Consider the following 24,008-nt stretch of genomic DNA (forward strand, 5'->3'; position numbering starts at 1 on the left):
CACTCCCCAATTGGCTGCAATGGTCGGAGCTGCACCGATCCGAGGCCAGGAGCCAGAAGCTTCCTCCAAGTCTCCCATGTGGGTGCAGGGGCCCAAGCACTTGGGCCATCTTCTACTGCTTTCCCAGGCCATAGTAGAGAGCTGGATCATAAGTGGAGCAGCCAGGACTCAAACTGGTGCCCATATGGGATGCCAGCACAGCAGGCGGCAGCTTTACCTACCAAGCCACAGCACTGGCCCCTACAGTGCATTTTTTATGGTTATAATGCTTCTAAGTGATAAACATACCCTAGAAATTAAAATGCTGCTATTCTTTGTTACATAAAAGAATGTGCTTGCCTAAGTGTATATTGTGACTATAAAACATAAGATGAATGTCAAGAATAACCTGTAGGATGATTTACTAATACCATGATGATGTAAGTTCAGGAATTGCAGTATTTAGATATAGATTGGAACTCCAATGGAATATAGATATTCCACTTATTTGGGTATTTAGTGTGTCCAAGCTGATGGTCTGGGGCTTTTATTGCCCCAAGCATCAATTCTTTTTGATCTCCAAAGTGACTGTTTTTATTAATACCAGCATATGGTCAGCTAGAACGAGCCCTAGACCTAGTGTATAAACCTTATGTTAATGATGACAAGACATTGTCTCAAAGCCTGTAAGTGGTATATGCAATGATTCTTACTAGTAGAGTTAGCATTAAAAAGCAGCCAGCCTTCCATTCCCATTCTCCAAAATGACTGTAGTAAGCATCTACTTCCCCTCCATCTCCAACTTGTTCCATGTCTTCTTCCCCTTTTTCTCACCTTATATTTTTCAGATAAAAATGTCCTATCTTGGGGTCCTGAAAACAGACTCTCTTTCCAGCTGGTCTCCTATCCAACAAATCCTATTCTCCAAACAGAACCTGTCTTTTACTATTCCATGATTTTCCCATTCCACTTTCCCTGTTAGAATACCTGTTTCTCTGGGGCTGGCATTGTGGCACAGCAGGTTAAGCTATTGCCTGCAACACTGACATCCCATGTAAGCTCCAGTTGGAGTCCCAGCTGCTCTGCTTACAGTTCACCAAGTTATAACCTGTTTTAGGCCCTTCCCTTGAACTCCCTGCTTGCCCTCATCAGGATGTACATGTAGAACCAGAAGGTGCTGTTACTTAACTCCTGTACCAGGTTTTCTTAACTTTAACTACTGTTTTTGCAACTGTGATAGTATCTGCTTTCTATCTTCAGCAGTGTCTGTTCCTTGTAGCTCCTTCCTCCAGCATACGTAGGCTGCAAGGACACCAATCCGTGAATCAAGGCAAGAAATCTGTATCTCCTGTGATTTGTCCCATGTTGCACATTATTCTTTTTTTAAAGATTCATTTATTTATTTGAAAGGCAGAGTTACAGAGAAAGAGAGGGAGGGAGAGATCAAGAGAAAGATCTTCCATCCATTGATTCACTTCTTAAATGGCCACAATTGACAGAGCTGGGCCAGTAGGGAGCCAGGAGCCTGGAGCTCTTCCTGATATCCCACTTGGGTAGAGGGACCTAAGTACTTGGGCAAACTTCTTGCTGCTTTCCCAGGTGTGCTAACAGAGAGCTGCATCAGAAGTGGAGCAGATGGAACTTGAACGTGGGCCCGTATGGGATGCAGGCCCCTTAGGCAGCATCTTTACCCACGACGCCACAGTGCAAGCCCCTAAACATTATTCTCCACTTATCACTGACAACTGGAGCTTCTGAAATCATATTATCTTCTGGGTATGTGCTTCTCAAGGCAGGCTACTTTGCTGGCTCCCTTTCCTCCTCCTTGTTCCCAAGTATAGGTCTCGGATACTACTCATAATTCTGGATTCCATGCTAAATCACAAGCTTTGTCATATTCATAGTCTTCTGAAAGGTCTCATTTGGTAAGTAGTCACAATGTCAACTACTTCCTATCAAATCTGTACTGATGTTGTAGACTTTCTCAATATCTTGTTATTTATTTTTGAGAGGCAGCAAGACAAACAGAGAGAGACAGATAGGGGGTGCAGGGGAGGAAAGAGAGAGGAAGGGAGAGAGGGGGAGCATAAAAGTGAGCACTATCATCCCCCCCAAATTCTTACATAACAGCTGAGATCACAGCTGGGCCAGGCCAAATCGAAGAGCCTAGAGTACTATCCAGACCTTCCTTGTGGATGGCAAGAACCCAGGTACTTAAATGATCACTTCTGCCTCCCAAGTCCCAAGCTAGAATCAGGAGCTGGAAGTGTGAATCAAACCCAGGCACTTCAATGTGAGATGCGGGCGTCTGAACTGATAATCAGCTGCTGGGCTCAGTGTCTGCTCCCTCATATATCTTTGTTAGATGTCATGTCGCAGTCTTGTATCCTTGTCAATGCCACTCCCCTAGACCACCAGTTAAATCTCTGCATACTCTTGCAGCCCTTACTCTACTAAATCTCTTTGCAATGTCCCACACACAACGGTGACAAGATACTGATCTTGCATAAAAAGAGCCATCTTCAATTATGACACTTCAATTACGACAGTGATGATTACCTTCAGATCCATGTTACACAAGTAAGAAATTCTTGTCGGTACCACTTTTAACTGATTCAACTCCTATGTAGATACAGTATGGGATCCACATGTAATCAATATCTCCTACTTACAAATCTCTCTCTCTCTCTCTCTCTGTCTGTCTTTCTGTCTCTATCTCTCTCAATCTCTCATCTGTCATGTGTCCGGTATTGGCCCAAAGTATTCTTACACCTGAATTAAAATGTTTTCTGAAAATCTTATACACTTCAAATAAAGCTTTACCTATAAATGCTATTACACATTATCACCAAAAAAATAGAGATGAGTGTGATATGTTGTAATTTTAATAAGTTGATAGATAGATAGTTTTAATGCATTAAGATAGAAATTGGTTCACAAATAAATTTAGAGGCTCACTGTAAATCCTGAAAGTGGGACTATATTGCTAAGCTTTGAAATCATGTGCGTGAAATAGAAAGGGTGCCAGTTTACATAATTACAGCTATAGAAATATGGAGTGTGACTGTATGGTCAAAGGGTTTTGTCAGTGTGTTAAAAAAAAAAACACAAGTGCTTCTGTTCATAATTTTGTCACTTGCACACATTTTCATGGCAAAGGGCCAAAAGCATTTAATACAACTTAAGGATAACAAGGAGGTTTGAAGGCCTCTAATGAGCAGTTGATTAACAGTAAACAGAAAGATGTTATGATTCCAGTTTAAATTCTATTCGAGCATGAGGGTCATTTCCTTTTGCTGTAGGTCTTCCTCCAAGCTTATTAGTGAAGGAGTATGAAAGAAATTTTAATTCTTCAATTATATTATTTGAAGATAATTAACTCTGAATTATGAAGATAAATACAAAGGTTGGCTTAAAAATGTATGTGTTTAGACATAACCTGTAGTGTCTAGTGACTCATTTAAGCTATGATGGGTTTTAATCCTAGAACTACTAAAATGTTGGTGGAAGAGGAAGGGGAATTAAAAATGTATTGGACTGTATTATTATCTCAAAGGCTGATTATTATGCAAAAGCATGTTCCAGTTTCAATTTTAAAAACTACTAATTTGTTCTCAACAGCTGTAATTTGGGATCCCACAGGATGACATACAAGGAGATGCAGGGAGAATTTGGAAGGCTATTGTTGGTTCGGTGCCTTGATTCACCAGGCCACTTGGCTGAGATTTCCTCTGTCTGAAGCTACAATAACATGGTGGCCACACTGTAATTCATCACAGCTGGGAGTTCATAATACACAGAACACAATAAGAACCTGGAAATGTACTAAAGAGAAGAGAATAGGGTACATCTTTTCACAGTTCTTCACCTTAGTTGAATTTTTATATAGCAAACTAGGGAAGGAGCTGAAGAGTTATTGGCATTGAGTGTGGCACTGTTTATGTAGTAGCACTGTCTTGCACTTGTCAAGATAGTGACAAATTGAACTAACTTAGCCATGTAATTGTTGAGCTGCTATCATAAGCTAAACATTGTAGTAATTGGAAATACAAAGATAATTGTAATGGAAATGGTACTTATTAATTCAACTGTCAGTCTTCTCTCATAGTAATTAATGTCTTTCTAAATCTTTTCCTTCTGCAGTTATTGACTTATGGACCATTAGGAGTATTGCAAATGGACACACTGTCAATTAGTTTTCATTGAAAATAATATAAAACAAAAGAAATTCTAACATTTATTAATATCCTAATAGCACTTAAAGAGAAAGCTTATCATTACAAATCCATCATGTCAAAATTTGTGACTCATGTTTTTTTCTTTATGCTTCATATTTTAAGGATTGGTGATCTATCTTTCATCTAAATTGATGATGTTTTTGGTTAGTGGGATGTGCTATACAACTTCACATCAGAAAAATGCATATACTCACACACCCATAATACACTACATATAATTTCTGAGGATTGATGAGCTATAGTAAATGCTATTGGTAAGACTGCACACATTTATAAGATGGAAACCTATGAAATTGCAACTTGATTTGGAAATTAAGAAATGATCTCTCAAAGAATTACACTTCTGGGCTAAAATGTAGTTTTCTGTCGAAAAAGCTGATACATCCATATTCTGTTGCAAGTGTGGTTGTAGTCTGCATCTGTGATTGAAACAAATTTTTTGGTCTGGCTTCTGATGAATTTAGCATGAATTTGGACCAGAATGTGAGGAGTTTCCTAAATATGCCCATATGTGATCCTTGACATACATGTATACATTACAGCTTTTTTAAGGCCCTGGCTGCTATTGTAACGGACAAGCTACAGTCCTAAAACATCTTTTCAGCACAATTGAGTTTCATTATCCTTCTGTGTTTTTGGTCCCAGAGTATCACAAAAGAGTAGCTGCCTTGAGTTTGTCTTTGGAACATTTCCAAAGCTGAACAGGTGATACCATAAACCTACTCCCGTCTTGCCATTTGGGGTGAGCAAGCGGCTTTACATGGTGCCTCCTTCTGGATGTAAATTGATTTTAATGATTTCTTTCTTTCTCTTGGGCAGGATTTATGTGGGCATCATTCATGTGACACCCTGGGAATGGCAGACGTTGGGACCATATGTTCTCCGGAGCGCAGCTGTGCCGTGATTGAAGATGATGGCCTCCACGCAGCTTTCACCGTGGCTCACGAAATTGGTATGCAGCGCCTTTTCTCTTCCCTCGCCAAATCAAACACTTGGAACAGCTGCAACAGGAACCAAAATACTTGGCAATTAATTCCAGATTTCTCCCGGTTCATATGTACCGCTGGGGATTAAATTTGTTTATATTTGCACTTTTAGGGTTAACTAATATGGGAGAGGGAAGGCAAAGTCAGCAGCACAGTAGATGTTTCCTTCTGTCAGTGTCATTTAGAAGTGGAAGAGACATTTGCTACTGCTACTGTCTGCTTCCTTTTTAAGGATTGCTAAATAGCTCCTAGACAAAATGTGTCATGTCACTTTTAGACGTTGTTCAAGGTGGTGTTGACTCATCCAAGGTGAATCTGTTTGTACAGAAAGTTAACATGCTGTACTCCACTGTGAGTAATAATTCTAAGTTCCTAGTAAAGGTAATCTTTCACTTATGATACATGTTCTTGTTTAGTCCTTATGTAGTGAGACAGATGAAACCAATCCCGGTGCTTTAAATGTCACTTACCAAATTTATTTCTTAGAAGAAACACATAAATCCTACAGCCGTAAATTTGGTGCTAATAAAACTATCCACAGAATAAGGAATGTATGCTTCCTTATCATTGACCTGGGCTGCCAGGTATGTGAGAAATTGGCTTAGTACGGAGGACTATATGGTTAGAACTAGACACATCTAAGCCTAATTCTTACAAAAGTACTTTCTAGTTGTGTCTCATGGGTCTGATTATTTAAAGTCTCTAAGCTTCAGTTTTCATATCTTCACTATAGGGATAACAGGTCCTAGTTCATGGAGTTGTGTTAAGGATCTACACAACACTGGGTAGGGCATAGTTACTCTGTGTTATTTACATGGCCGTGTACTTCTCTTTTGCTGTTTAAATAGTTCACTTCCTTTTTAAATCTACTTATCACCTCAGCATCATCTTTTGGAGTCAAAGCATCCTTGATAATTATTATACTTGGTTTATAAGATAATTTTAGTCTTATTTAAAATTGAAACGAACTTTTAAATGGCAATTCAAACTTTCTTTCAAATTCCTTGTAGGCAGAGAATTTTAAACTGTGTATTTTCTTTGAGGAGTTAAAAATAATTTCTGATCCAAGGTATAATCACATAGATAAATTTCAATTCTTAAGTATTAATTATGACATTAATATTCCTGATTAATACCCTTCTTAACATATATGTAAGAAAATAAAATTTAAATAACATCAGTAATACAAGCATTACTGATAATAATTCAATTCAATACTTTGTTAACTGGGCATCTTTGCCTTTGAGAGCCAAGAGCCAAGATGGAGTCCCAGACCTGTCCCTGTGTCCTCTTTGTTATCCCAAAGTCAAACACTTTGAATGCCTTTCTTCCCTATGTGGTGCCCTAATAACGAGGTGTGACTCTCTCACGCGTGCATTGGAAGAGCTGGTGTCCTTGTAAAAGCATATGTCACTTGAACCGCAGGTTAGGGATTATATCTGCATGTGTCTCTCCCCCCACCTATTAAAATACCTGATACAAATATAGCCTGATATAAAACGATAATCAATATTTGCTACACTTCTGGGTATGTATGTGAGTGAAAGAAACAGACGAGGTGTCCAAGGCAACAGTCTGATTGTGCAGCAGAAAGTAAGAGGATTTGGTCTAAATACTCCACAGGGCTGTAGTTAAGCAGAGAAATTTAAATAGTGTGCTGGGCATTAATCACCATTATTCAGAGTGAATGGAATCCTAACAGAGTGGTGCTACATATCTGGGAAGGCAAAGACTGGTGAGTTACAGACCAGGAGAGAAACGATGGGGAATAAGCAAGTGTTGAATTTTAGCACCATCCATGCACAGGGTTTTGAGTGCTAAATCCCAATCTCCAAAAGATGCGATTGCACATTCTTTTTTTTTTTTAACTTTTATTTAATGAATATAAATTTCCAAAGTACAGTTTATGGATCACAATGGCTTCCCCCCTATAACATCCCTCCCACCCGCAACCCTCCCCTTTCCCACTCCCTCTCCCCTTCCATTCACATCAAGATTCATTTTCAATTCTCTTTATATACAGAAGATCAGTTTAGCATACATTAAGTAAAGATTTCAACAGTTTGCTCCCACACAGAAACACAAAGTGAAAAATACTGTTTGAGTACTAGTTATAGCATTAAATCTCAATGTACAGCACACTAAGGACAGAGCTCCTACATGAGGAGCAAGTGCACAGTGACTCCTGTTGTTGACTTAACAAATTGACACTCTTGCTTATGGCATCAGTAATCACCCTAGGCTCTTGTCATCGATTGCACATTCCTTCCAAGAAGGGTTGTTTCTTTCTGTCCTTTCCTCTGGTCTCTCACATTGAGAGCATTTTGAAGTTTCTCATGTATAATCCTGTGGCAATGAACACAGCTTCTTCAGAGCTGCTATGACTTTCAAACCAGCTAGATTGCAAGGAAGGACCCTCCAGCATAACTTCTCAGCACTCCTGAATTGCTAAGCCAAGGGTCTTTGCTGTAAAGTTGCAGCAATCTGAGACATGGCAAGCTAGATGCTGGTGAGAACAAATGTGACATTAAAGCTATGAGTATCCAAGTGTAGAAGAGGATCCTTTCTTAAAAGGACAAGGGTATTGGACACAGATGTACAAGAGAACAGTGTAGAAGTAATGCATGCTCCCATGAGGAATCTTTAAAAATTCATGAAAAATGCATATATGAAAATGTTATGCACATATTTCAAAATTTTTTACACAAAAATACATTTAGACTTTAATTTTTTATGAAATTTTTGAAGTACATGCAAAATCAAATGCTTGTGTGTTCACTTTAATTTTTTGGTTGAACCATATCAGTTTCCTTCTTTTAAATTCTGTGTAACTCATTCTCCATCACTTAAGCACTACTTGCTTGATTTCTCTTTTTACATTATATATGGTCTAAGCTGCAATATTTAAGGTCAAGATGTGGGAGGATGAGGAATCAGTTCCCCTTATGTAAAGCAATTTGGCTTTAATTCATTTTTTTCTCACTGCTTTACTATTTGGTTTTGCTTTTTGCCTAAATATTATGAACATGTGTTACAAAATATCACCTGAGTCTTCTCTCTTCAGCCAGTTAGATCTTGCATACTGTAGCTCACTACTCTGTTTCCAGTGTTTTATTTTTGGATTGCTTTATGAAGCTATCAGCCCAAGCTAACCACACTCTAGATTCTAATTCTAACTTGACTTTTTTATGCAATCTTCCATCTTCCCTTCCATTAGATATTTGTTACTTTCATAAGTGGAATTTACATGTACAGGCCATGTAAAGTGACAAAAACAATGTTTTGGAACCTGTTTCCAGAGTGTTCTGAATTTCCTTAAACCATATTCCACAGTATGCATTTCCTTCATGCCGTGTAAATGTATCGCTGTGCTCAAAACATAAGCTGGGAGAAAATTCTCAGGCCCATCTCAGATTTTTTCTACTTTATTTCTTCTGTAAACAGTTAAAGGATATATTTGATTAAGAATAGCATTTTCATTGGTTGATGTGCAAGTTTTCATGGGAGTACCCAAGTGCTTTCTCTTTTTACACACTATGGTTTAAAACTCAAACTTGAATACATTTTTCCACATAAATTGAATCAAAATTTCTTTTTTTTTTCCTTTTGCTCCCTGCACCTAAAAAGCTCCTACATGGAGAACTGATGTGTAAGATAAGTAGAGGCAAAACTGAAGTCTCTATGTGACACCATTTCTAGATACAGGATTAAATTACTCAAAATCATAAGGGCATGGGTTAAACAGACAGTTCTGAGAAATTACTCTTTTCATGTATTACGTGTAAGCATAACACTTCTCTATTTCTACTAATTCTTTAAAAAAGTGAGATTTTTGGAAGTATATAGTCAAGTGATGACAATGTAGGCTACTGGAAGATGATGCTAATAGATGTTGAATTGCTTTCCTCCTTGCTTTAATAGATGCATGCAAACTTTGATTATATTGTTAGGGCATTTCAAGCACTCAGAAAATACAGTCCCCATTCATGTGCCTTGAGTTGGAGGCAGGAATGTATTTACAGCCATTTACAACCCAAATGTGAACTTCAGACATTTCAGTTAATTTGAGTTTACATTTTGCGTTTGTATTTTTAACTTGTCAATTTTTTATTATCAACTTGTAATAATAAAGATTTCACCTGCTGCACACATGGTTATTAGAAACATAATTTTATTGATGTAGGGCCAGCTTTCCATACTCTAGGGGGAACAATCATTTTATTTAGATTAATGAAATCCATAATTTGCAAACACGCCAAAGCTTTGCTTTATTGTAGTTAATTATAAAATGTGTTAAGTGAATTTCTGCAGAATGAAAGACTGCAGTGTGCTTCCTAGGCTAAAGTCCAGCGGCTTAAACAAGCCAAGACCCTATATTCAGTTGTGACTTAGGAAGTGGTCGAGACACAACAGCAGGACTGCCTGTGTTTTGCTGTGGTTACAGGCTGTTCTCTGGTTGTGCTGATCTTCGTGTGACTCTGCTCCCATAGATGATTAGATTAAAAAGGCCATGTTTTGAAAAGCTGCTGAGGCCCTCAAAGCACCATAGACCAAAGCCAAATGCACAGAATCAGATGTCCAGACTGGCTGTGAGATGTGAGGTCAGAGGAAGCTGGGATTAAACTTGGTATTTACCCACAAACTCATGGCTTTAATCAACATGAACTGAGCATGTTTTTTTTTTTTTTTTCTTTCCAGCGTGGAGCAATACCACACTAAGCCTTACTTGGCCTCCAGATGGAAAGAGGGAATATAGGACTTTGCTCTATGTCTGGCATCATTGAGAGATTTAGTGTTTATTGTCAGTTTTTCTTTTTTTTTAAAATCAGATTTCAATTCTTGTTTCTCTAGGGGAAAATTTTCCTCCCCTCCCAAAGGAAGTTGTTTAATAGCATCAAAGTGTATTAAAACTACTGAAGACTAGCATATGAATAAGTAAAAGTATAACAGTCTTAGAATATTGATGAGGACAGTGAAGTTAGCTAACAGTTACTAATCCTTTCAAAAATACCAAGCGTATGTTCTAAACACTTTGTATCTTTTACATCATTTGAACCTCACAAAGTGCCATGGGATAAGAACTATTTATAGATCAACCAAGAGAAGAAGAAACCAGCACACCAAGAAGTTTCTAAACCTAAGGTTAGCAATTAATACATTCCTATGGTAAAATTTAAACCCAACTCATTTAGCTCCAGAGCCCAAGATTTCTTTCATGGCCTTTAATTGCTTTTCAGATAATATTCAGTTTGGAGGATATAACCCTGAATTGACTCAAAAGCATATTGACCCTGCTAGTGAATGAAGTGAAAAAAAAAGTTTTCTTCCTTCCAAATGACATAATTGGTACCACATTTACCATTCATATTTATTGTTTTGTAAGGAGAGTTTATCACTTCTCCATAAGGAATAGATGCTTGAGTAGACATGTACAGCCTGATTACTGGAGTTCATGACTCTTCTCTTCAGTGATCCTAGATTCTGATCCCATGTAAGCTGTTGACTCACTTTTCAACCCTGGCAAGACTGTCTTCCACCTCCATAATCCCAGCTGGAAAATGAGGTAAAATAAAAACATGACTTCATTAAGAAACAGATGCTTCATCCATGCAGTGCGTTCCCAAGTAAACACATTACAGAGCTGCTTGTAACATTTTTTAGAATGTGGTGCTGTGTCCCCTTGACCATTGGTCACTTTGGAATCAGGAGACAAGACTGTGAAATTCTGTTTAACTTGCACACCAAAGTTTAGAAAAACAAGCGATTTCCTTCCTAAAGTTAATGTTCTAAGTCATACTGAAGAGTACAGTAATACCTAAGTTGAATTAGAAGCTGAACCAATACTTGCCTGTGGAGGAAATATGTCTATTTTATCACAGATTTTCTTTCTAATATTAGATTCACTTGTAAATTTAAGGAGGCCACACATTCTTCCATATTGGGAATATCAAAGATAAAATTTTAAATGAAATAGCACCTATATGTCAATCTTAAAGAGAATTATCACACTAGAAGCATTATCAGGTAACTGTTCCCCATTTCTGTGTTAACATTATCACTCAGACTCTTGAGTGTATACACATTGCTGAGACATAATTTACCATTAAATTCATTTGGTTAGTGTTGTTCAGACAAACTCCATCCTGGTGTTACTTGGTGAAAAGGGCACTCATTAACAGGACAGTTGTATTTATGACATCACTTAATATCTGTCAAGAATATACCAAAATTTTCTACAAAAGCACCTACAATTTACAATTTGACTTTTACTAATGATTATAGTTAGCAAATGAATACAGTCCTGAGGGGGGCATTCCTTGGGAAAACACTCCTGGCTCAGACAATTATATTATTCTTGAAATTTCACTCTGGCTTCTGTCCCTCTCTCTCCTCTTTTTAGAGTACATAAATTCAGATTCTGTCAATGACTGGTTTTTCATTGCCTCAGGATTTTAGGTGAGAAGTTTCCAATTATATCATCAAGAATTAAGGATTCACTAAGAAAGAGAGTATTGTGAACAGAATTGCTCAAGCAAACTGCTTTTCCACATTTTGCATGTCTCTTGATTACAAGTGGTTGCAAACACAAACACTACTTCTTCTAAAGCAAGACTTTGGGAACTCAGCTTTAGACCCTGACTATAAATGACTTCAACCCCACTCCCACCCCCACCAGACCCCTACGAGTCCATCCCTGTGGCTCCCTCTCACTAGAAGTCTGCTCAGCCTGTTTTGCAGAGGGAGCTTGCTTGAGCTGTCCCAAATCTCTTCTTTTACTCTTGAGAATCTTCACCACCCTTTTCTTCCTATGCTCTGACTCTGAAAAAAGAAATATTTCTCCATATTCCTAAGGGAAGAATTGTTTTCTTTTTAAAATTCATTTATGCATTTGAAAGGCAGAGAGAGAGGCAGAGACAGATAGGGAGATCTCCTATCCACTGCTTCACTCGCCAAATGTTCTCAACAACCAAGACTGGATCAGGCTGGAGTCAGGAGCCTGGGACTTAGTCTGCATCTCTCATTTGAAGGGCAGAGATCCAATTACTTGAGCCGTCATCGCTGCCTCCCAAGGTGCATAGTAACAGGAAGCAGGAGTCAACAGCAGAGCCTGGACTCGAACCCAGGCACTCTGATATGGAATGCAGGCGTCCATAGCAGCATCTTAACTACTGCACCAAACACTTGCTCCAGGAATTGTCTTTCTGGGTTTCTGAATTCCACTTTCCTGCCTCCTTCAAGACTTCATCCTTCAATTCACTCTGCTGTTCTGTATGGATGTAAAAAAAAAATCATAAAACACAATTTGATGAAAACAACAACCTGCTTTAGGCATTGTAATCACTTTCTCCACCACTTCTTCATATTCTTCACCAACCCTTTTATTCTGGGGCCGTGAATGTCTAATCCTGTCTGCTGGGAAATGCCGTTGGAAGCTGCTTGTCACAGAAATCCTTAATCTGCAAACCACACCATTCATTTCCAGTATCTCTGTGGGTTTATATGAACAAATTCCCTGGAAAGACAGATGTCGCCAAAGCCAGAGACTGTCCTCGGTCTTCTGTATAATTTCCCATTCCCCTTCACAACCCCTCCTCAACATACATGGTTGTAGCAACTTGGTGTTAAATTCGCTAGATTCCAGATTTGCTCTGTTAGTGAGCTTTTAGTGTCATAGTGCGTTGTCTCCTTTAAAAGAGCTGCTGCTTTTGTATGTACCTTGTCATTTCCAGGCTGAATAATGTGGGCAAATTTCCGATTGACATCAGAAGCCTTAGCAAAACTGTCTGGGGGGGCCCCCATTGGAATCCACCCTCTGCTGTGCACAGCTCTCAGTATGTGGGTCACGTCTTTCCTGAAGAGCATCCAAGCATCCCCCACGCTGATCTTCCCTTTCAGTCGCCGTCCAGCTCTGAAGGGAAGTCACATGGGCTTTCTCTCTCTGTGCCCTGATTCCAGCCACTCAGGAACAGGCTTCCTGTGTCTGGGGGCGCTTCAGTGTTCTCCAAATTGCCCATGTCTCTCGCAGCCATCGCACAGCCTTTCTCCATGAAGGACAAGATGTTTTTTTCACCCTTAAAATGTCAGTCTCTCCCAGATGAGCCGCAATCAGCCCTTCTCTGCCTGGCTTGGGGAGCTAACAAAATTCATATCCCCCTCATATCCCCCTCTAGTTCTGGCTGAGGTGGAGCTATGACTTGTCCATGCTCAGAATGGCGAGCTTGTCTGGCAGAATTCTTGTATGTATCTGTGGTAGCGATTCACTTACATGGACAAATTAGCAAATTCAGAAGCATAAAACTCACAATATGATGCCCAAGAGCAGGCCAAAAGATTCATAAAATTATGACAAAATATTTTAAAAGTAAACTGCCTTGCTTACATAATTTAAATCTTTAAAATTATATGACTTGTCTCACTGTAGAAAGGAAAAAAAATGAGATATTCTCCCAGGCCCCTGAAAGTATACTTGGTATTTGCCATATGGCCTGCATTTTAAATCAGAAATCCAAAATCATTCCCCTCCAAATGAAGTGAAAATCCCTGATGCAATAATAAAAATGCATATGGAAAGTTTAATTTATATAGATTTGGAAGAAAAGACTATTACTCCATTAAATAAATAGGACTATCTTATGAAATAGAATGCAAAACTCAAATGTTTTGTTAAAAAAGTATGAAACCTAGGTTCAAATAAATATTGTGTTACAAAGGTCATTTGGGGCCACTTTTTCTCTTTTCTATGCCAGAGAGGGGAAAAAAACCTCCAGTGTGAAATTGCCACACCAATCCCACAGTGCTAGCTGATAAAGTTTCTACCTTGAGAAGTTCTGGAAGGTTAGAGGGCACTCACAACAAGTGTTGAATGTCCTGAGTAACTGTAAGTAGTTTTTAAAAGGACATGAGTGAAAGATTCTGTATTTTTCTGGGATCTGTGACTTCTCTGAACACACCAGTCAAAATTGGATGAGCTCCTGCTAATCTTCTTTTACATGTTGTTTGAGACATACTTTCTAGAGTATGGTGCACATTTATGCGACTGATCCAAGGAAAGGTGAGTGGATTTGGGAGATTTTCCCAGAGAAAATTTGCTAGCATAGTAAATCCTATTGAAGTAAATATCCGAAAAAAAAAAAATAGCTAAGAATGTGGAGACTTGGAAGGTCACTGGGCCCTAGTCACTTAATTGCAGCCGCAACAGCAGTCAGCTGCTCAGTGAACGATCTTGTTATGAGGTGTCAGTGATTTAACGAGTTGGCCAAAAGTAGTGGGAATGCAACGTGAAAGATTTCATCTCTGTTGGATTTATTTGTGTGCATTGAACTCCTGACAGCATGGCCAGAGCACTCACATTTGGCATCAGGAACCCAAGGAGAATGCAGTAATCAATTGGCAATACTACTTTCCACATCCTTATAAGTGGTTTTTATTCTATTCTAGCAACCTTTACTAAAAAGGCACTCTTAGAGTGATTTTTGACTACTTTTTAGAGTTTCTACAAACTGTTCAAATTTCTGTATTTTTAGCAGCATTATAGATATATTGGAGAATGTAATTTTATCCTAATATTAGTGGAAGTTAATACTATGTAATGAAAAGCAATTTATTGGATTATAAAATAACAATTATCCACTCTGTGAAATAATATCTAGCTTGATGTGATAGAAATGGCGTAGGCTGGGGTTGCCAAGAACGTGGTTGGGAAGCTTCAGCCTAAATACCACCTGGCTGAGTGCTGTCTGAACAATCACTGCACTAACATCGTTTGTTTCTCTCCCAGCACCAACACTGACTCCATGATAGGCATATTTTCAAAATAAGCAATTTATTTGGGAGACTAGCAAACAGTCATAACTCACAAAATAACTAAAAGGAATAAAGAGGAATAACATGTTTACACTTTCATGGAACCAGAAAGTCTCTATTTTCCCTTCCCTTTCTTTCATCCTCACATCTCACACAGCTAGCCATGTATTTCCTTGACAAAGAAAACAGAAATCATTGGCATTCAAAAACCCTCTAGTAAGCGTTTGCAACTTGCATGGCGTTAAGTTAAATACTGAAGTCTCAGCAGTGAATGGGGGGAGAAGCACTTTGATCTCGTGGGGCTTATGGTTGATCCGAGAAAACAGAAAATTAGACGATCAAAATAATATGTGGTGAGGGCTATGACATAATGCACAGTTGTCTCACAGATTCTAGATTCTAAATAAGGCCTGGTCTCTACATGTCACACAGCATATGTGGACCAGATGAAGAGAGCAATCATCCTCTCCTGAGCTGAGTTTTTCAAATCTTCATCTCAATGTTCACCAAAAGTAACTATTTCACTAATAACATGCGGCTTTTATTTCCCTGCGGATCCAGCGTCTGGGTGAGAAGGTATTAAAAATGAACTCATCTACCACCTGGGGAAAAAAAAATCATGTGCTAGTGCAATTGTGTGGAAACACAGAAATGCAAAATCACCTATTATTTTCACATTCTCTGTTCTCTCCCTAGGACATCTCCTTGGCCTCTCTCATGACGATTCCAAATTCTGTGAAGAGAACTTTGGCTCCACAGAAGACAAGCGCTTAATGTCATCCATCCTCACCAGTATTGATGCCTCCAAGCCCTGGTCCAAGTGCACCTCAGCCACCATCACGGAATTCCTGGATGATGGCCATGGTATGTATCATTCAGGACCGCGTAGTCCCGGAAACAAATCACTGGGGATTCTTCGGAGTTTTTCTTCGTTATAGCCTCCACACAGTATCATCCAGCCCTGTTAGACAATGGATGTTGAGACACTCTGAGAGAAAGGAGCAAGGGAGCTGACCATCTCTTGGCACGTAATGCCAGCGTCCTTGGTGGCATTGCAGCTATGGTATTTTTGCTCTGGAATTGCAAAGTTCAAAAGAGAAACAGTGTGGGAGACCACACAGAATGCCTCACTGGTGCTCTGAAAGCCTGGCTCTTATTCCTTCTTTCACCACCAGCTTCCTGTGAGAACTTTGGCAGACATGTTGGTTTCCCTGCTATTAAGATGACTCTCAGAATTATTTGTTACATGCTTATTATAGGGGTGTGGTTAAGGGGTAGGTGACAGTTCCACCGGATTCTCTTCATGGCAACAGAAAGCAAAGGAGGGAAGTTCTCCACGTTTGCATTGACTGAAAGAATTTTATTTCATCCAGACAGCAGATTCTTCTGAAAGTGGAGTAAAAACAGCAGAATGGAAATGAAAAAGTGGTCTGAATGGTGAGAAAACACATTAAGCAGTTCAAAAGAAAATCTTTGGCTTTATTCTTTAGATAACAGTTCAGGAGAAGAGTATACTTTAGTAAATTCTGTGAAACTAAGTATAGTACAACAAATTATATACAAATAAAGAAGTCACAGTTTCTAGAAATAGCATATCCTGATACCTTAGTAATCTTTACAACAAATTGTTGCAGATTTCCTAGCATCCTTTATTACCTTAAAAGACTGGAAACCCAGGAGCATTGATACATAAGAGCTGGAAGAGAACTTCAGAAATCACACTGGTCCAGTTTCTGGTCTTACAAATATAGGCATATTCGGCTGGCGCCGCGGCTCACTAGGCTAATCCTCCACCTTGCGGCGCCGGCACACTGGGTTCTAGTCCCATTCAGGGCGCCGGATTCTGTCCCGGTTGCCCCTCTTCCAGGCCAGCTCTCTGCTGTGGCCAGGGAGTGCAGTGGAGGATGGCCCAAGTGCTTGGGCCCTGTACCCCATGGGAGACCAGGAGAAGCACCTGGCTCCTGCCTTCAGATCAGCGCAGTGTGCCGGCTGTAGTGCGCCCGCCGCGGCAGCCATTGGAGGGTGAACCAACAGCAAAGGAAGACCTTTCTCTCTGTCTCTCTCTCTCTCACTATCCACTCTGCCTGTCAAAAAATAAAAAAATAAAAAAAAAAAAATAGGCATATTCGTATTTCTTCTTTGCTCCCCTGAAATTGATCTGTTTCTAAAACTAGTCATTACATTGAATATAAAGCAAATATTTTTTTTTAAAAATTTGTTTATTTGAAAGGCAGAGTTACAATAAAGAGAGAAAAAGAGAGAGAGAGAGAGAGAGATATCTTTTATCTGCTGGTTCACACTCCAAATGGCCAAAAGTGCTGGAGCTGGGTCTCTCCCATGAGTGGCAGGAACCCAAGCACTTGGGCCATCCTCCTCTGCTTTCCCAGGTGCATTAGCAGGAAGCTTGATCAGAAGTGGAACAGCAGGGCTGGAACTGGCACCCATATGGGATGCTAGCATTGCATGTGTTGGCTTTACCCGCTCTACCACAATGCTGGCCCCTCAAAGAAATTCTTGATCATAATAATTTCCCAAAAAATTATTTCAGGATGTATAGTTTAAACTTGGGTAAAGATATTCTGTGGTAACTTTTTTCCCAGTTCTACAAAGTTTATGAATAAATATTTTCATAATTTGTTCATGTGTTGGTCATCTTAAACTCTGATTATGTCATCAAAACAGATTTATCAATTCAACTTGTTTCATACAAAAAATTCAGATACCTAGTTCTTCAATATTGTGTAGCCAAAATCTGTCATTAACTCATTTTGACTGCTTTAATGGTGAACTTGCAATACCTTAGCTGCTTTCTACTATTTAAGTTTCCTTTTCCCAGGGCACGAGTTTGGCTTAACAGCTAAGGTGCTGCTTGGGTCACCTGCATCCCATACCAGAGTGCCAAATCCTGGCTCTGCTCCTGATTCCAGTTTCCGGCTAATGTAGACCCTGGGAGGCAGCAGTGATGGTTCAATTGGTTGGATCCCTGCCACCCATGTGGAAATGTGGAAACCTGATTGCAGATACCAGCTCCTCTTTTTTGTCTGACCCAGCTCCCACTGTTACAGGCATTTGGGGGAATGAAATAACAGATAATCTCTCTCACAAACATACACACACACACAAAACACACACACACACAAACACATATTTTATCTTTCAGATAAAAATAAATAAAACTTTTAAAACATTTCTGTTCCTAAAAGCAATCAAGGTCCAAACTGTTTTAAAGTTTTTCTCAATAAAAAATGTGTTCTTTACGAGTGAAAAGAAGATCCTAGTACTGTAAAAACTTAAAATCAATATTGATACTCACTACGATAGGCTTTTCTTTTATCAGTAATAAAATTGTAACTTTATGTTTAGTTCCATATAATTGAAGGATGCTAAAGTCTTGAAATTAATGTTTACTTGATTATTTTCCTAACTATATTGATCAAACCAATATTTAACAAAGATCCTCTTGAGTAGAATCTTAATTCTCCACTGTTAATATTACCCTTACTGTTTCATTTTCTTTTTTTCAGTTTTATGAAAATGAAATAGCATTAATATTTAATTTCAAAATCACACATTACACATTCCAAAAGCTTGAGTTAAACCTTGAATCACTAATTGAATGGATTTAGTTGCTAAAACAGCAAATACTTACTGTTAAATGGTACAATTTTTTTTCCTGTGCAAGTATTAGGTCAACTAATTACAATGCTGTGCACAATTTTGTTCCTCATTGCCATAATTTTTAAATGATTCCATGGTTGTGGAATTTATGATTTTACTTTCTGTGCAGTAAATATCCTTTCACCATTGTCTTAATTTTTGAAAAATGGGTCTATATTTAAAGATGTCTCTACTCTTATTTTTTAAAAATTTTACAACAAATATACTTATCTGTTACATTTTGGATTCTATTCCAAAGCACTGAGCACAGAGAATAACTGAGGACATACTTTCAGTATAAATAGGTTGTATACATTTGTCTGACTTAAAAAAAAAATTCTGAGTATATTGAATAAATAATAAATTCAGTTACCAAATTCTTTAGACAGAGAATTTTCATGATTAAACTCTAGGCTTTCTCTCTTTTGAATATGTTGACTTGATTAGTCCGTCTTTTGTTTTAACCAAAAAACATTATTTTATTTTATCAGCAGTCTGTAGTGACAAAAGTAATGTCAAAATAATGAAAAACAAATTAAACATTGCTCTACACTAATAATTTTTTAAAGATTTATTTATTTGAAAAGCAGAGTGACAGGGAGGGACAGACAGAAAGAGAAGGAGAGAAAGAGAGCTAGTATATGTGCATGTGTGTGTGTGAGAGAGAGAGAGAGAGGGAGAGAGAAAAAGAGACAGAGAGAGACAGAGTCAGAGAAGGAATCTTCCATCTACTGGTTCACTCTCCAAATGACTGCTCCAGCCAGGGCTGGGTAAGGCGGAGAGTAGGAGCCAGGAGTCATTCTGTGCCTCCAATGTGAGCTGCAGGAACCCATTACTTTGCTCATCCTGTAATGCCTTCCCAGGTGAATTAGCAGGGAGCTGGATCAGAAGCAGAGTAACCAGGATTAGAATTCATGCTCTGATCAGTGAAGCAGTGTAGCAAGCTGCAGTTTAACCCAAGGCACCACAATACCTGCCCACACTAACAAAGTAGTCATAGGATTGGAGAATACTTCGGACAGGTGAACTGAGCTCAAGAAGTGGTATCAATTGACTATAAGGGAGAAGCAAAATAAATAAATAAATAAACTCTTTATAATATAATAACATCTTGCTGTAGCATGGTTTTCCACAAGGTAGAAAACCCTAGTATGTGTGCATGATCCCTAAAGCTACCTCTTTATAAAATCAACAAAGCAACTGCTATTTTAAAATGGATACTGTCTTAAAAGTACATTATCTTGACATTCCATTTATATGTAATATCATATCCCCACTCCATATTCCCCACCTCCAGAAATGCTAGAGACCTGAGGTCCTGGAGCAAAATTAAATTCAGAGCATTTGATTTATTTTTAAAATTATTAGCTATAAGTAGCTGGACTTTTGTAGCACTCAGCCACTGCCAAATTTAAACTCATTAATACTGAGTGTTTCTTGATTTGGTTCCAACAAGAGCTATGCATCAATTAGGTATGGCTGAAAAGTCAGAGTGCACCCTCGAAAGTAACTGTATAGGCAGATTTCTGATTCCAGCAAAGAAAAGCGATGTCTTGGAAGATTCCCCACCCTGACCCTGCTACCCTGGCCAAGATCCTTGGAGACAGTTTATACAAGTTAGCTCTAGGCAGCTTGGCTGGGAGTGTGATCCTCGAAAACAAAGGTAAGCAATGGTGGAGAAACTGTGCAAGGAAAGCAGATTATTGCATTTCCTTTCTCAAACGTTTAATAACCTTGAGAAGAGAACAGATAGCTGTGTCTGCTGTAGCCACATCCACAACGTTCGGTGATGACTAAGGCCACCATCTGCATAGACACAGCATGAGAGCACCTGCAACCTCAGCTGCTGGAGAGAATCATAGACAGTTTTGAAAAGTTAATTTGTAGCATTTTGAAAGAGCTTATCTTATAACCATTTATTGAACACAGGTCTTTGATATGAAATGCTGTTGGAAAACACAGTTACCTGAATCCTTTCTCTCTCTTTTTTTTTTAATGTTTTGGGTTATTTTATTATTATTATTTGACAGGCAGAGTTATAGACAGTGAGAGAGACAGACAGAAAGGTCTTCCTTTCATTGGTTCACTCTCCAAATGACCTCCACGGCCGGCGCTGTGCCAATCCAAAGCCAGGAGCCAGGTGCTTTGTCCTGGTCTCACATGTGGGTGCAGGGCCCAAGCACTTGGGCCATCCTCTACTGCCCTGCCGGGCCACAGCAGAGAGCTGGATTGGAAGAGGAGCAACCAGGACTAGAACCCGGTGCCCATATGGGTTGCCAGCGCTGCAGGCAGAGGATTAACCAAGTGAGCCATGGTGCCGGCCCCATCCTGAATCCTTTCTTACCTGTAGACTGCAATGCTAGCACCAAGTGCTAAACAACTAGTCTCTTAGATGGAATTAATTAAAGTCTTTTATAGCTGTATTTTAGTTTTTATAATAAAAATATTAAGAGAGTGTGCAAATGAGACACAAATTTTAAGATTCTGGTCGACTGTGTTTTTCAAAACCTTTGCTTCATCTTATATGATGGAAAATTTTTAGTGTAATTTGCTTGTCATCACATCTGCTCAACAGTGTATATCATGTACCTAAGAGCTTCACAATCAGACCCCTTCAATTATTTTTGGTCAACAATTGTCTGTTCCTTTGCCAGTGCCCTTGTTTAGTTAACTATCACTGGGCCCAAAATGACTCATCAAAGAGTAGGCAAATGCACCAGTATCTCTCTTAACAGCAGAAATTCAAGTAAAGACCTAAAAGAAGTGTTACAAAGGCAGGGACATGGAGATAGGAAGCAAAAGGGGAGATCAGATGTGGTTATGCTGCTTTGATTGAGTTTGGTTAGGAGCATTCATTGATTTCTCTAAGGCCATGGATATTTGGGCCAATGCTTAAGTGCATTTCTTGTGTATGGACAAGGAGGAGTAGACTGAAATAACTACAGTGCTATGAATAAGAAAGAAAAATGAAAGGATTAAGAATAGTAACCATAATCCATTAATTTCCATTCATTAATCCTTAACCAATAATTTCCATTAATCATGAATTAAAAAGACAATTAGTGATAGAGGTAAGATTGAAAAAAAAGAGAGATTTTTCCATTCTATTTCCTGGAGACCTGGTGTACTTTCCATCACCATTGGTGAACTTCAGGGGCTGTGGAAAGACTGCCAGATTCTTTGTCTGTTCATCTCAAATCATCGCATTTCCTTTTAAGCATTTTGCTTTATTTTAAACACTTTGCTTAACATGGATGATAAAAACAAAGATGTACTATTCTACCTTTTAAAAAAATACACTGTCCTATTATATATACAACATATTAAAGCCAATGAAAGAATGGGAGAAAGAAGCAACTTAGCAATTTGTGGAACAGACAGACAAAATGTTGGCAGGGAAGCCCAGATAGAATTTCAGACCAGGATAAACTAGAATACGTGTGATGTCGCTATGAAGATGTGGTTGAGAGTAAGTGCAAAGCAAGCAAAGAAAAGTCAGCTGTAGTTTGGGTCCCTTTACAGATCAATATAAAAGATGCGAAAAGGTTGATCAGTTTCCTCTGTCACTCCTCCCTCAAACTGTACACATTTTTAAAAATGGAGCATGCATATCCATTCCACTATTACTTAGATTTTCAATATTTCATACTGTGAGACAGAATCAGGCTGATATTGATTTGTTCACTCTGCTGTTCTTGGCACAAGTCGGAGCCTGCCATTTGCTAGAGATGTCTGTGTAAATGGACATAATTCAACAGAAATTGAAATGGATAGACTGTATGTTTCAGGGTAAAGAGAAATTGATGCAGCAACACATTCTTCTACTGAGAACAGTAGGACAACAAACTGATGGCAATTCTGAAATCAATCACTTCATTTTAAGCAAGAAAATGCCACCTCCAAATCCTGCCCTGTAAGGGGAAAAATAAGGAACTGGTAACATCTTATTTTTCGAAGCAAAGCAATTGTGTATTTATTTTTTAAAAAAATTATATTTCTGGATTAAGCTTTGTAAAGGGATTCCACATCTTGAAGCCTCCCTGTTGGAAGCTGATTTCAGATTGTTTGTGTTATCCATTTCTTCTCATTCATTGGCAGCAACCGGTGAGGTATGGCGGCTCTGTGTAGCTGTGTGCCTTTAGTGAGGTCGTGGGTTACTTTGCCTGGAGATAAATGAAGTAGACCCAGGTCACATGCACCCTCACATGATAAAGACTTGCCAGCTAATATTTAGTTACCCAGTTCTTAAGGTCAGTGCTTTTCAGTAAAATTTTTCAAAAAATTCTTAAAGCAGCACTTTTGAAGAATTGGAAAGCATTCTTGCTGACTCAGCGGTTTGTTGACAATCTTCTAAGTCAGCAGTCTGCTAAGCACTGCTTGATTTACACACCATGGTGCTCCTTTATATGCAGCAATGAAGATAACGTTGTCCCTGGAGTTCTAAAGTGCCTTATCTTACTCTGTCCTGTAAACAAAACCAATGGAGGTTTTACTATCATTCTTTCCTATTGACTTGATGTTGATGTTTTTCTTTTAGCTTGGTGTTTTTCTCCCCAAGTTCTCTTTGGCTGGAAGCTTATTTCTAATGCTTTTGCTGGCTTATGTTAAGAAGTTTTACCTCTTCAAATGCTTTGGCTCAGAAGTTAAATGGGAACTTTGCTTTTTATTCATTTTCATATAATGCATCCATCCTAGATCAACAAATTTTAAGGTATTCACTTTGAAGAAACTTGAATGTAGTTGTAAAAACATTTACAGTATAGTTAAAATGTGCTGAATATTCTATTCTCAGTGGAATTGAGGATTTGAATGTTATTTTTTTCTGTAAAATAATTGAAACACTTAAAAGTTTGATAAATATTTTGAGAATAGAACCAATTATCGTCTCATACTGTTTGGTCTTCTTAATTTCTTTGTTAGCTGATTTTACCTTTGTAGAATCATAATGAGAAGGGAAACATTTCAGAGGTCTTGAAAATAAATTAGGGAAAGATTAACTAACTTGGCCAAGAACACTCAGCCATCTAGGGTTGCATCAGGATTAAACTTTAGACCAGATGTTTCTACCATTAGGCACAAAAGTTCCCATTTAAGGAATCCTTACCCAAGCCTACCCTTCAGCAATGAAATAAGACAACTATCCACATGTTCACTAGAAGCAATATGGTCTGCAATGAGGAAAACAGCCTCTGACTACAAAATCCTAACAGCTGTGTGGCCTTGGGTAATTGATCTTTTATGTTCCTCAGTTTCCTTATCTGTAAAACAAATGTAATAAATGAACCTGCCTCACAGGGATCTCATGAAGATTAAGTAAACAAATACCTGAAAAGAACTAAGAATA

The 24,008-nt window shown here is 38.6% G+C and overlaps 1 protein-coding gene across 1 annotated transcript in view; it reads left to right on the forward strand.

Annotated features, from left to right (window-relative positions):
* ADAMTS5 (ADAM metallopeptidase with thrombospondin type 1 motif 5) overlaps nucleotides 1-24,008 on the forward strand; it is a 53,807-nt gene that overhangs the window by 10,471 nt on the left and 19,328 nt on the right. The window contains exons 2-3 of the mRNA XM_002716775.6: nucleotides 5,037-5,169; nucleotides 15,704-15,871. Of these exons, the coding sequence (XP_002716821.3) occupies nucleotides 5,037-5,169; nucleotides 15,704-15,871 (301 nt within the window). The remainder of the gene's footprint in view (nucleotides 1-5,036; nucleotides 5,170-15,703; nucleotides 15,872-24,008) is intronic.

This window comes from Oryctolagus cuniculus, chromosome 4, assembly GCF_051225735.1.
Source record: "Oryctolagus cuniculus isolate XC-2025 breed Fujian yellow rabbit chromosome 4, ASM5122573v1, whole genome shotgun sequence".
Classification (NCBI taxonomy): Eukaryota; Metazoa; Chordata; class Mammalia; order Lagomorpha; family Leporidae; genus Oryctolagus; species Oryctolagus cuniculus.